At 39.9% G+C, this 15,136-nt stretch overlaps 1 protein-coding gene across 13 annotated transcripts in view; it reads left to right on the top strand.

Moving 5' to 3' along the window:
* The window catches only part of LOC126364697 (E3 ubiquitin-protein ligase RAD18-like), a 118,355-nt gene that overhangs the window by 95,279 nt on the left and 7,940 nt on the right, over positions 1 to 15,136 (top strand). For all 13 annotated transcript variants that reach the window (XM_050008088.1, XM_050008087.1, XM_050008086.1 and 10 more), the window contains one exon: positions 5,853 to 5,976. In XM_050008088.1, coding sequence (XP_049864045.1) covers positions 5,853 to 5,976 — 124 coding nt within the window. The remainder of the gene's footprint in view (positions 1 to 5,852; positions 5,977 to 15,136) is intronic.

Genomic DNA, 15,136 nt, shown 5'->3' with positions numbered 1-15,136 from the left:
GAGTTCAAGAACCGAAGCAAACATTCAATAAATTTATGAAATTGTGTGGAACAACCAATGCCTAAGCATTCAGGTGGTCGCAGATGTAGTGAACTTGGAAGAAAGTGACAGTAAGACAGATTATGTGTGATGAATTAAACACGACATAAGTATGTTCAAAACTGGTTATGAAAAACCTCTCTGGAACAAAAAGACCATTGGAAGAATATTTGCTGTGATATCATAGAATGATTCAACAAAGAACTGAACTTACTCACACATTCCCTCACATGTGATGAAATGTCGATCTTCAAGTATGACCGCCGGCCGTAGTGGCCGAGTGGCTCTAGGCGCTACAGTCTGGAGTCACGTGACCGCTACGGTCGCAGGTTCGAATCCTGCCTCGGGCGTGGTTGTTTGTGATGTCCTTAGGTTAGTTAGTTTTCAGTAGTTCTAAGTTCTAGGGGACTGATGACCTCAGAAGTTACGCCCCATAGTGCTCAGAGCCATCAAGTATGACCCAGAAACTAAGTGGAGTTGATGCTCTGGAAGACTCCCATGTTGCCAAGAATGGAACAAAAAGCAAGTCAAAACTGAAGATAATGCAGATCATTTTTTCGGTCTCGGGTGTTATGCCTGAAGGAATGAAGGAATGCCTAAGGATCAAACCATTAATCAAAAATACTACACTGAAGTCCTAATCAAGCTGAGTGAAAGCGTAAGGAAGAGTAACAGGATTTGTGGAAGAATAACAAGTGGATTTTGCATCAGGACACCTCGCCAGCCCACAATGCTGTATCTGTGAAACAGATTTTAGCAGACAAGTGCATTCCTTTGCTCAAACATCATTATTCACCAAATCTAGCTCCCTGTGTCTTTTGTCCGTTCCCAAAAGTGAAAATTGCATTGAAAGGAACACAAATTCAGTCTGTTGAAGAGGTAAAAGCAAAAAAGGCCGAAGTTTTGAAGTGGGTCATAAAGAATGACCTGCAGCATTGCTTTTAAACAGTATAAGTCACTCATGCAGTGCTGCATAGATAGGGGAGGGGCGTATGCTGAAGAGGATAAACGTTTGTTACAACTTTGTTCACAATAAATCACATTGATGTCAACAGTCTCTTTATTCATTTACCACACCTCCTACAATTGTTGTAACCAATTTCAATCATGTCGACCCTGTGATTTTGATGCTTCCAAAAAATATTTGCTCAGCTTTGATACTTTTGTTTACAGTTCACTATTCAGTTCTCTTAACACACCACACGTGTCTGCAGTCCATTCTTGTGTCTTCGGAATGTCAACAATAGGAGTCATGCTTTCAGATTTGCATTGTGAAAACGCTAGAAACACAGTAAATAATCCCTCTCACCTGTTTGTAAAGACATATTTGTGTACAGAGTGCGCTAGCAAGCTGAAAAAAGCATTCACAGCTATACGACTGTTGCAAAACATTACTAGCATTTCAGCTGCAATGAAGAATTTGATCAGCACAGTCTGATGGAGAGCAGTTATCACCATCTATTGCTAACTGGTGTGTAGGTGGCCAATCGAAGAATAAATGTTATTGGGTGCTGGAAGTTAAAGGAGAGAAATGTGCAGAATGGTTGAAAACTGCGCAACTTCTTGTCGGACGTGGGCTGAGCAGTAGTGTGTGCTACATAGGAGATTTTAATGTTTGGTTGATACTGCAGGTCTTTGGATTTACTGCAGTGTGTGTTTATGTGTATGGAAGTTGTCAATTGCCTGGTAATGTAACACACATAATAACCGAAAGGTAAAATCAAAGCATACCACTAATACATTTGGAGATGGATCCTAGATCAACCTATAAAACATCACATGAGTCTTCATGTTGAGATGGTTTGTAGTTGCGCATAACATTGTCGTCCCAAGAAGCACCAAGTATTTGGAATTCTCTTAGTAGATCCCTGATTGATTTTATATCGACTGGTCCACACAGTTAAAATTAGCACACAGCTTTGTAATTGGTGATAAAATATAGCTGTACCTATTTGATTTAGAGAGAGATTGTAGTCATATGTCATGACCTCATGTGCCACTGTAATTGCATAGGAGGAGAGATTAGCCAGTTCCAGCTGTGTTGTTGATAAATCAGTAGTCTCATTACAAAAATGCCATCTCTGAGATTGGGTTCAGCATTGAGGAGGTGGCTTGTTGGGTTGAGGAGGACCAGGTGAATCGAATGGGGGAGAATGTGTTGAGGTTCTGGAGGAATGTGGATAGTGTGTCCTCTCCTTGATTCAGATCATGAAGTTGTCCTCAATTAATCTGAACCGGGTGAGGGGTTTTGGATTCTTTGCGGTTTCAAGGGATTCCTCAAGATGACCCATGAATAGATTGGCCCATTGCCATACCCCGGATTTGTTTGTTGGTGATGCATTCAAAGGAGAAGTAATTGTGGGTGAGGATATAGCTGGTCATAGTGACTAGGAAAGAGGTTGTAGATTTGGAATCCAACAGTGTTGGGAAAAGGAGTGTTCAATAGTGATAGGGCCATGGGCATTAGAGAAGTTGGTGTAAAGGGAGGTGGCATCAGTAGTGATGAGCAGGGCAGGGCATTTCCTCCAGTGACTCTCCACAGTTCCTGTTCTGTTACCACATGATGCCCTTTTGATTAGGCAGATTTCCTGAGTTTGTCACGCATTCCATTGATTTCGATTGCTGAAACTTAAAGAAATCATTTATGCTTCACATCACACTAGGTGATTTTTTTGTTTATTTGTTTCTAAAGACCCAATACAAAGTAAGCCACAAGAAAATAATCTTATTACTTTGATTTCTAAACATTTAGTCTGTTCTAGATCAGATGAGTACCTTTTTATTGTGTATACATATCGCTGTTGAGAAATTTTAGGCTGTGTTATTTACCAGTTTCATACCAATATGCAGGGTGAATGACCTAAAACTTGTACCACAGATATTGTGGAGATAGTAAGAGCTATTGATGCGTGGTTTTCACACAATGGATTATAGTCAGGGGCTTGTATTGTTAGCCAATAAACAGATTGTAAGAATACTTAGAAAGTGTATTTTTGTGCGAAGATACTCTTTTCTTTTTTTAATATTTGAATAATGCATATTGACATTAACAAACTAAAAGTAGGGCAAATTAGAATGCCAGTGGTGTTTGTTGCAGGATTCTAGTGCGTCATTTATGAGCTATCATATTTTGAAAAGTTTACACACCGACACTTTTTTGTGCCATTCAACCTGCGTAGTTGCTAGATACGATGTTGTAATGTTTGCTTACAGTGTGATTGCGTTTTTCTTGATTGTACTGCAACGTGACAGCCAGTGTTTCACAGTCAAAGCAGTAAGTCTTAGGTGAATGATGGGTTTTACTGATGCAAAGAAAGCTGACATGCTTATGATGTATGGAGAGTGTGGGAATAATGCAGTTTGTTCTTGTATTGTGTATGTGGCAAAATATCCCAATAGATGTCAACTATCTCGGCAGTTATTCATCAACCTCTTCAACCAATTATGTGGAAGTTTTAGTGCAACACCCAGACAGTGTAGCAGAAGGAAACAAGTGATGACAGAGGAGAGGGAAATTAATGTTCTTACTGCTGTTGCAGTGGTCTGCATGTTAGCTCCTGCACAATCGAACAAAGGAGGGGCATGAGTCAGGCAAGTGTCCTACACGTTCGTCATTGACATTGGCTCCATCCCTACCACATCTCTTCCATCAAGAGCTGCATGGAAACAGTTACGAGAATTGTGTTAACTTCTGTGTATGGGCATTGAGACAGGCTGCTCCAGATGTATCATGTATCTTTTTTAATGATTGAAGCCACATCTACCAATGATGGCCAAGTAAACCTCTGAAACATGTACTATTGGCCTGTTGACAATCCCCATTGGCACTGTGAGATTGAAAGGTCAGCATCCATGGAGTGTAAATGTGTGGTGTGGGATAGTGGACCATCAGCTTATAGGCTCATTTTTATAGACAGAACACTGAACTCAGTGAAGTATTGCAGCCTCCACGTATGCTAGTTGATGGTCCTCTGTTGACTAGAAGGAACCTGTGGGACCAACATGATGGTTGTCCAGCCCACAGTTCACAGAGTACTACAGTATGTCTTCGCGAATTGTTTGCAAATTGTTGGATCCAACACAAAGGGCCTGTACCTTGGCCAGCCCATTCCCGTGATTTGACGCCTGTAGGCTTTTTTCTGTGGGGAAATGCTGAAAGACACCATATACAATGGATGATGATATGCCCATGATTCTTATCACTTCAGCACAGTTGCTGCATCCCACACCATTGACAGACTGCCTTATATCTGCTGTATATATGAATGTACACACATCCCATAATATGTTCCCAACATTCTCTCTCTTCATTTCATTAACTTTTTATTAGGTATTGTTTCTTGTTGACTCGTTGGAGGTCATTGTCATTATCTTCTTAGTCAATCCATCCGATGTTTCTCAGTCTTCATCTAGACCACATGCCAGCTTTTTAACAGTTTCATTGTTGCCTTACTCATTGTTCATTTTTTGCACCCATACAGAGTTGTGTTCCAGACATGTCTCTCAATGATTTTTTTTCTGTACTCCTGCTGTATATTTGGTATGTTAATTGTTGTATCTTTTTATAGAAAGCCTTTACTGCAAAGCTTTTCTCATGTCTTCTGTCTTCATCTACTTTTGAGATGGCAAAATCCATCCACCTCATAAAGAGGTTAACATTTAGGAATCCAGCATATCCACCTTCTGTGCATACTGTTAACTTAGTTTTCTTTTTGTTTATGTGTGTATTAGCTATCACCTAGCATATGTTGCATTTCATGAAGCACCTGATTCAGTTTGTGTTCATTTATGGTGACTGCTGCTGTGTCATTAGCAAACCATTTCTTGCTCATTTTCTGACTATGATAAACATCTCTTTTTGATTCCTTCTTGTCTCTTTTATACATAGATTGAGTATTAATGATGACAATGAGCAACTCTGCCTACATTTTTTCCTAATTTTGGCAGTTTGTATCATTCCATCACTTCTGACAGTTACAGTTTGCCTCACACAAGGAAAGTGGATTACCCTTCTGTCCCAGCAGATGATGTCATACTGACTAAGAAATGAAAATATTTTATTTCATTGTGCATTATCAGTAATCTTCTCCAAATATACATTTAATGTTCATGGAAATACATGAACTGTGTAAAAAGTAAGTACAGGAATTAACACCTGAATATAATTTGTCATCTAAACAAGTTGTAAAACTTGACAAATTGAACAACACAGATTCAGACTTTTAATACACTAGGAAGGAAAGCTTTAGACCATGACAATAGTTTTGTTTGTCTTGCTGGCACAAAATTATTGTAACTATTAAATTTTTAATACATAAGCAGTATTCACAGAAAAATTGTCTAGGGAAGTTTTCTGGAACGTTTATGTAATGGTTCAGTTTGCAAAGAGGTTAAAACTTCTTGGAATGCTGTGAAGACTTAGTTTATAAATGATTGAGAAGCTTTGCTTTAGTGATGGACTGATTAAGTTAGGGACAATATTTTATATGAATGTTCAAGTTCAGATGTAAAGATGTTTGTAGAAAACTGCTCATTTTATTCTGGACCTTTTTTATGTATAGAATGTAGAGGTATCTGTCAAAAATGTGCTAATTTGTTGCTTTGTATTTGAAGAGGTTGTTTTAAATATCCAGCATCACTTTTTTTCATGTTAAATGTGCATAGACAGTGAGGTTAATGTATCTTGTACACTGATATCTTGTTGTGGACATATTTTTTGTTGTGTTAGTTTCAAATTGTTTATGTGTGATAAAATTCTTGATCAACAGTATCATACTTAAGGGTTTTTTTTCTTAAAAATACTTATGTTATAGGTTCATCCTGTTGTATAATACTGAGTGTGATTCGCTGAAACCACGGCCAGTGGCAGATATCGTAAGACAATTAGAACAAGAGGAACAGGAGGAAAAGAAAATACCAGCTCCACAAAAGATACTTGTAAGTTTCAACTTACTGTTTGCTGTTTCATCTTTTCTTTCTTTTTTTCGTTTGGAGATTGAATTGTCAATGTCAAATTTAGCACTGTTATTAAATTCCTGTGACAACTTCGAGCATTTTCCTGTTATATTGTGTGACACACTTTTCCTTTAATGTTGAAGTTGTAGTAGCTCAACCCTGACAAGATTGTCTTTGTTCATCACAATCACTTATTTGCATTAGGAGAAGTCATGCACTCTGTACCTCCACGTAATTAAATATGGTAAGTTGTTCCTGTTTAAAATGATGTGTAGAAAATTAATACAAGTCCAGAAGTGCAAATATCGAGGAAATGCCGAAAGCCCTGGTGGGCCTGTACATGTATGTCCAAACTCTAAACCATACCTCGTCAATCCTGAAAGTTTTGAGACTGGGTTAAAGTAGAGAGGGTCAGATGGCAGTGTCAGTGCTTCAGTTGTTCTGCATCAGGGGTGGTCACCCTTTTGAAGGTTCAACTCTACTACATGCAATTTAGTCCATTTAGAGATCTGTTGACTTGAAAATTCATAAAGGTTTAAGTACAAAACAACACTATAGCCAAAATTAACCATTTTAATTACACAAAATACATAAAAGGTAACTTTCTCACTATCAAATGTTGTAAGCATACTAGTCAGTTTTCATGATATTACACATTTGAAAAGAATTAAAATATACACCATCATAAATATTGAAAAAAGTTAAGTGAGGTACTCGGCTTTGCATATCTATGGCAAGTTTGTTATGGTCTGGTGAGTAATTTGTCAGAGTCAGCCTTACATGGTTCGAAAGATGAGGATCAGTCAGTTTATTTCTACACTTAGATTTCACTATTTTCATAATTGAAAACGCTGCCTTCATAGGTACGCTGATCCAAAAAACTATAAAATATGTGCTACCTCTTTCAAAATGTTAGGTTATGTTTTTACACCCACTAATTTCAAAAGGTTACTTTCATTGTATTCTGAGTTTAAGGAAATGTCATTTTGAAATCAAATTATTTCCTCTTCATGTTCACTCCCATTACAAGAGGAAAGAGTACTCATTTTACTTGAAATATCTTCCCCTTCCACGTTTTGGAAAGGTTAAGCAGTGAAAGCTAGACCAAGTGCCTTTGCCCAGAAATCTGAAAATCAGTCTGCATACTATCTTCAGTGCTGTCAGGTTGGCTGTATACTTGCTTCTTGATCCAAATGTGCTTGTTGATCCAACAGGTCTGACTGTATTTGAGGAAAGTGTTCCATATTTAATTTCTGTAAATTAGCTGTCCACAGGTCATGTTTTTGTATGAAACACTTTGTAGAAGATATCCAAATTTTTCTCTTGTTTCCTTTACTGTGTGCTCAGTATACAGATTGAATAACATCGGGGACAGGCTACAACTCTGTTTCAGTCCCTTCTCAAGCACTTCTTCCTTTTCACGTCCCTTGACTCTTATAACTGCCATCTGGTTTCTGTACAACTTGTATTTTACTGCTGCCACCATTAGAACTTGAAAGAGAGTTTTTCAGTCAACATTGTCATTGTCAAAAGCTTTCTTTTAGTCTACAAATGATATAAATGTAGGTTTGCCTTTCCTTAACCTATCTTCTATGAAAAGTCATAGGGTTAGTATTGCTTCGCATGTTCCTACATTTATCTGAATTCCAAACACTTTCCTTGAGGTCGGGTTCTACCAGTTTTTCCATTTTCTGTAAAGGATTTGTGTTAGTATTTGGCAGCTGTAACATATTAAACTGATAGTTTGGTAATTTTCAAACTTGTCAGCCCCTGCTTTCTTTGGAATTGGAATTATTATATTCTTCTTGAAGGCTGAAGGTATTTCCTTGTCCCCTACATCTTGCTCGTCAAATGAAGAGTTTTGTCATGGCTGACTCATTCAAGGCTACCAGTAATTCTAATAGAATGTTGTCTAGTCCCAGGGCTTCGTTCGACTTAGGTCTTTAAGTGCCCTGTCAAATTCTAGATGCAGTATCATGTTTCCCATTCCATCTTCATCTATGTCCACTTCCATTACTATAATATTGCCCTCAAGTACATCTCCCTTGTGTGGACCTTCTACATACTCATTCCACCTTTCTGCTCTCCCTTCTTTCCTTAAACCTTTCTGCTCTCCCTTCTTTCCTTAAGACTGGTTTTCCATCTGAGCTCATGATATTCACACAGGTGGTTCTCTTTTCTTCAAAGGTCTCTTTGATTTCCTGTAGACAGTATCTATCTTACTGCTAGTGATATATGCTTCTACATCCTTACATTTGTCTTCTAGCCGTCCCTGCTTAGCCATTTTGCAGTTCCTGTCGATCTCATTTTTGAGACATTTATATTCCTTTCTGTGTGTTTGATTTACTGCATTTTTATATTTTCATCTTTCAACAGTTAAATTCAATATCTCTCTACCCATTGTTCTTCTACTGTATTCTTTTTCCTGTTCTTGTCAGCCGTTCCCTAATGCTCCATCTGAACTCTCTAGAACCTCTGGTTCTTTCAGTTTATCCAAGTCCCAGCTCCTTAAATTACTACCTTTTTGCAGTTTCTTCAGTTTTAATCCACAGTTCGTAACAATTAAATTGTGGTCAGAGTCCACATCTGCCCCTGGAAATGTCTTACAATTTCAAACCTGGTTCCGAAATCTCGTGTCTTACCATTATATAATCAGTCTGAAACCTTCCGGGTCTCCAGGTCTCTTCCACATACAAGACCTCCTTTCATGATTCTCAAACCAAGTGTGAGCTATGATTAAATTATGCTCTGTGCAGAATTCCACCAGGTGGCGTTCTCTTCCATCCCTTTCTCCCAGTCCATATTCACCTACTACTTTTTCTTCTCTTCCTTTTCCTACTATCGAATTCCAGTCCCACATTACCATTAAACTTTCGTCTCCCTTCACTGTCTGAATAATTTCTTTTATGTCATCATACATTCCCTTTATCTCCTTCTCATCTGTATGAACATACCGGCCTCCTGAGTCGCAGCAGCTGCCAAAGCACGGTGGCACCTGTTATCTGACGACTTCTGAAACGAACCTATTTCTAACAGGTCGCGGGAAAATATTGTGAATGGTGGTTTAAAGCGTTACTTTCAAAGTAAACTTCCTTTTACGCAAGTTGAACTATGTGTGAGAATGTACGATGAATTTCTTAAATCACAGCGCGTTTGGTGACGAGACATTTAGAAGTATTTCGAGCCCAGATCAGACATTCATGTCATTATTATGAGCAAAATGATGTAGTGCTATGGGAACCTCGCTCTTCTCTGTGGTAGCTAATTTATCTGTGGAAAACTCTGAGGACAAATCACTGGACTCGGCTAAAAATGTTACTTGCACATTTGTGTGATGTATCTTAAAGTGTAACACGCTCAAAAAATATCAACATTATATGTGAAAGCTTAGCTTCTCTTGCAGCTTATTAACCTTAGAGACCAATATTATATGTGAAAGCTTTGCTTTTCTTGTAGCAACACTATGTATATTAATCTAAAACATTAACTTTTCCTGTTTGTGTATCCGCGCTATTTAACAGTAATGTTGCTATTAGCTGACTACATCATGTGACACGTGTCCTGTGGTCTGAACATTCGCTGTCATCGGCTGGCAGGATCACGTGACATCTGCTATGACTGGCTTACAAAAGCGCATCACAATCTCGATTACAATGGTTTGGAAAGTAACAAGCGGTGTTTGGTGGAATTTGAATTTCTACTTTCGTAATACGAAAATATGCAGCGTACATGTTGCTGCACATCAAAAATCTTTCTAAAAGGAGTTTTCTTCCTTTTTCCCTGGGTTACGTTTTCTAAAGTGCCGGGAAATTCTACGCCTGTGTATAAAAGCATAACCATTCAAAGGACTGATAATTTTTACAGTTCCGAGGGGAAATATACTGGTACTTAATAACATGGAAAAAGTGTGTTTTCATCCCGGAGAAAGTGTATTTTTAACCGGGAAATCCGGGAATTTTTTTTCCTTGTCCACGTATACACCCTGACTCATTCAGTTCACTTAAGAACGAATTTTACTTGCTACATTTAGCTCAACTTAAACTCATCATTGTGCAACAACAGATAAAGATTACTGGATAAAAAAAAAATATTTTTGATTTCATCTATTTCTCTATCTTTGTACAAGACTTGAACAAATTCGTACAAGTTATGTGGTTCAAAAACCTCTCAGAAAAATGTTTTTCGCTTGTTTTTGCACCTAAAATCTGAAGTGTGCACTAACAAGTTGTGCTTTTAGCTCAGCGTTAATTTCAGCCCACTTAAAATCTTTTGCAAAAAGAACCGATCAATTTGCACAAATTGCCTGTGCACCAACTCCCGTTCGTCGTTCAGACCTCGTTTAATATAGGCAAATAGGGTGAAGAAAAAATGCCACACTTGGAGGTTGGTATGCGATTTCTCATCCACATTCAAGACAAAAGTTCATCTAGCAAAGATACAAGACAAAGATTAAACTAGGAAAATCAGATCAGGCGCATTTTGAAAACAAATGTATGAAAACAAGAAGCTCCGCCACAGTGCAGAGTTCACGCTACTTGTTCTTGGTCGTGCTGCACACAGTTCCAGAGCCGTGTTTTTAGATTACATTTTTATTAAACCTATTGGCGAGATTAGGTTTTGTTAGATACAATTTTGTGTTGAATGGGATTGAGAAATTGTATGCCAACCACCAAGTGCAACATTGTTTCTTCACTCTGTATTTGTTACAGTGCTTCCAAACCGTCAGCTTGAAAGCCCATACAGAAGCAAAAAACTTTATAATCTGTACTACTATATAAATGCAAGTCATTTATTTAATGTTGTTAGCAAAATTCACAAAAAGTTCTTAACCAACTTACTTCAAATTTGTACGCGTCACTATAATAAGTGCTGTTATATAAAGACAAACATTGTTTAAAGTTCTTACCCAAAATCTTGAAGAGTTAATGACCAATTTACTTCATATTTTTACGTGTTAGGTGATGTATATTTTTAAACAATAATGTATTGGCTTTCTGGTAAAACTGACTGCGAGATAGAAAATGCTGTGCTATGAAAACGTGCTTTTTCATTGTCTTTCTCACAGTCAGTTTTTACTACAAAAGTAGGGCATTTAAGCCTTGAAACAAATTGCTTTTCCCCATGTATACTCTTTCTCCTTATATATAAAAATTGCACGCCCAACCATGTCCTGTTTTGTTTTCTTCCTTGCAGTTGTTTTTAACAGAAAACATGAAAGTTGTATTTACAGCTTATCAGCTTGTGATTTCTACGGAATATAAATTGTTCAAAACTTTATAATCCTACCCCTTTGCAGATTAAAACTATGCAAACTGCCGTCATTGAAGGTACTACCCCCACAGATCAACAGCAGGAGAGGGTGCTCATACCCTGAACACCAGTGATCCGAACTGATTTGTGTGTTATTTTGAAGCAACTTCAATTCCCAATCAGAGTTTCATTGGTAGCAACTATGAGCAAGGATTAAGTTAAGAGGAGGGAGGAAGAGGATGTGGATGGAGAGGGAGAGGGAGCAGGAAGGAGGAAGGAGGAAGGAGGATGTGGACAGATGGGGGAGGGGGAGGAGAAGATAGGCAGAACATGGGGGAGGAGGGAGAGTTGGGGAGGAGGAGATGGACAGGAAGTGTGGAAGAGGTGATGGACAGAAAGAGGGGGAGGAGGAGGAGATGAACAGAGAGAGAGAGGTGGGTGGTGGAGATATGCACAGAAAGGGGGGGGGGGGGGAGAGAAAAAGATTAGGACATACACCCAACTCCCATAGACATTGGGTAATTGCAAAGCATTACTGAGGTCAGTAGTAGAGAATTAAAGATAAATGTCAGCATATAATAGCATAACAGTTTGTTAAATATGTATAACATTATCACTGAGAAAAACACTTTGCAATAAATAAATAAAGACTAAGCAAAATATGCACTGCCTGTCACATGCACTAGTATTTTGAATCCAGACATTGTGATTAAGGGGGCATTTAGCTGTGGAACGATGTAGTGCATTGTTTCCCTGCCAGCCCACCTCTGGATCTGCCATTAATACCATTTACATTGCTCTTCTCATTGTCATGCTCCTCTGCATTAATTTTTTCTGCTTTGTCTATAATTTCTTTTAAATTTCTCTCATTCACCTTTTTCTTTCTTGATGTTGAAGCCATAATCAGTAGATATTAATATTATGGTATGGATGAAATGTATCAAACCTTATTTTGAAGCTGAAGAAAGTGAACTACATAAATTGTTTACCCATCTTCATTGCATTTCACACTGTTTGCTTTCCAACTTGGTTTAAAATATAACTTACGTTTTGCCGCAGTAAATGAAAGTGCTTTCAGAACTGTCATTTTCCTTTATTACTGTGGACACATCAAATGAGCACTGGCAATTTATAAACTTTTTTAAAACAAATAAAGTATTTATATGTAAGTGACTCACTGTCCTAGGACCTCCACTTTGTACAGCAGAGGTGATGACAGTACCACCAATGATGCTGTATTCAGGTGTATGGGTTGTTAGCGGTCTCTTGCCTCATGCTACCCTCTGCTCAGGCCACGAGAAAAAGTGGACAGATTTTAGTAATAGCGTGCATAATTTATTTTGGAATTATAACTCAAAATGTAGTACATTGATAACGTTTTACTTCTGTTTCACTGACTGGTGCTTCATATTTGGGTGTGGTGTTAAAGACTTACTCCTGCGAAAAAAAACATAGAAGTAAGTGTGATATGTGAAAATACGTCGTCATTTGTGAGTGACATTGTGGCAAAGGTTGACTTGTCTGAAAGTGAAGGATGAGGACTCGATGGGAGAAAAGATGGGGAGGGGCAAGAAAAAATCACACCAGGAGTGACGTTTCTGATAAATCTTCAGTGCACCATTGCCTTGAAATGGCTTACTGTCGCAACACGCAAGTTATAATACAGAAACAACAAAATATGCTGATATCAATCATGGAACCTCCAAAGTAACAAGTGAAGGACATCGCGTGACCTGACCTGAATGCTGTGAAATGCTGTTGGTTGTTCTTGTCTTGGGCTGAGCTGTCCCTGGTGATAAGTTACTAAAATGGTGTTCAGTATTTCCATTTTGGTATGACTAAAGTAGCATTACATATCAGACATACGGACCTATCTTTATGCATTGTAATGAAAAACTGTTCTTCTACTCAGCATGGAAGTGGTATGTTTTCCTGTGTTTAGCTGCACTCATTTTTCACAAACATGTTGCTAAATGAGAAGTATAACATGGCGTTGGGACTCCCTAGTTCTTATCTGTAGTTCTCAGCAATGGTCAGGAGACCTTGTGCTGTAGGGTTCGAAGATGTCATTGCCAATTGTAGAGCATACTACACTCCTGGAAATTGAAATAAGAACACCGTGAATTCTTTGTCCCAGGAAGGGGAAACTTTATTGACACATTCCTGGGGTCAGATACATCACATGATCACACTGACAGAACCACAGGCACATAGACACAGGCAACAGAGCATGCACAATGTCGGCACTAGTACAGTGTATATCCACCTTTCGCAGTAATGCAGGCTGCTATTCTCCCATGGAGACGATCGTAGAGATGCTGGATGTAGTCCTGTGGAACGGCTTGCCATGCCATTTCCACCTGATGCCTCAGTTGGACCAGCGTTAGTGCTGGACGTGCAGACCGCGTGAGACGACGCTTCATCCAGTCCCAAACATGCTCAATGGGGGACAGATCCGGAGATCTTGCTGGCCAGGGTAGTTGACTTACACCTTCTAGAGCACGTTGGGTGGCACGGGATACATGCGGACGTGCATTGTCCTGTTGGAACAGCAAGTTCCCTTGCCGGTCTAGGAATGGTAGAACGATTGGTTCGATGACGGTTTGGATGTACCGTGCACTATTCAGTGTCCCCTCGACGATCACCAGAGGTGTACGGCCAGTGTAGGAGATCGCTCCCCACACCATGATGCCGGGTGTTGGCCTGTGTGCCTCGGTCGTATGCAGTCCTGATTGTGGCGCTCACCTGCACGGCGCCAAACACGCATACGACCATCATTGGCACCAAGGCAGAAGCGACTCTCATCGCTGAAGACGACATGTCTCCATTCGTCCCTCCATTCACGCCTGTCGCGACATCACTGGAGGCGGACTGCAAGATTTGGGGTGTGAGTGGAAGACGGCCTAACGGTGTGCGGAACCGTAGCCCAGCTTCATGGAAACGGTTGCGAATGGTCCTCGCCGATACCCCAGGAGCAACGGTGTCCCTAATTTGCTGGGAAGTGGCGGTGCGGTCCCCTACGGCACTGCGTAGGATCCTACGGTCTTGGCGTGCATCCGTGCGTCGCTGCGGTCCGGTCCCAGGTCGACGGGCAGGTTCACCTTCCGCCGACCACTGGCGACAACATCGATGTACTGTAGAGACCTCACACCCCACGTGTTGAGCAATTCGGCGGTACGTCCACCCGGCCTCCCGCATGCCCACTATATGCTCTCGCTCAAAGTCCGTCAACTGCACATACGGTTCACGTCCACACTGTCGCGGCATGCTACCAGTGTTAAAGACTGCGATGGAGCTCCGTATGCCACGGCAAACTGGCTGACACTGACGGCGGCGGTGCACAAATGCTGCGCAGCTAGCGCCATTCGACAGCCAACACCGCGGTTCCTGGTGTGTCCGCTGTGCCGTGCGTGTGATCATTGCTTGTACAGCCCTCTCGCAGTGTCCAGAGCAAGTATGGTGGGTCTGACACACCGGTATTAATGTGTTTTTTTTTTTTCCATTTCCAGGAGTGTATTCGCCAGTGCTGACTGCATTGTCACTGAAGTGTGCACTGTTCTGCTATTTTGATCACGATTGTTTCATAAATAAGTGATGAGGTGGTTATTTGACATGTCAGTGCAAACAGCAGTCTCAGTTTGGATAACATTAAGTATTTAACTGATCAATAATTATCTCCATTGTGCTCATTGTTGTTTTTTGGAAACTCAAAAACAGAGTTTTGTATTGCCTACTGGAAGTAGAGCATGTTCCGCTCCCACCCCTCCCATCACTGCAGAATGCATCAAGTTGAAGTTTGTTAATGACAGTGGAATGCAGTTGGAGACGAAAGAGATGGAGACAGTTTTCCAATTTAGCACCCCCAAATGTCATGTAAAACACTCATTGTAAA

Source organism: Schistocerca gregaria, chromosome 1 (genome assembly GCF_023897955.1).
Source record: "Schistocerca gregaria isolate iqSchGreg1 chromosome 1, iqSchGreg1.2, whole genome shotgun sequence".
Taxonomy (NCBI): domain Eukaryota; kingdom Metazoa; phylum Arthropoda; class Insecta; order Orthoptera; family Acrididae; genus Schistocerca; species Schistocerca gregaria.
Note: the sequence above shows the minus strand (reverse complement) of the source record. Positions and strands in the feature narration are given on the sequence as shown.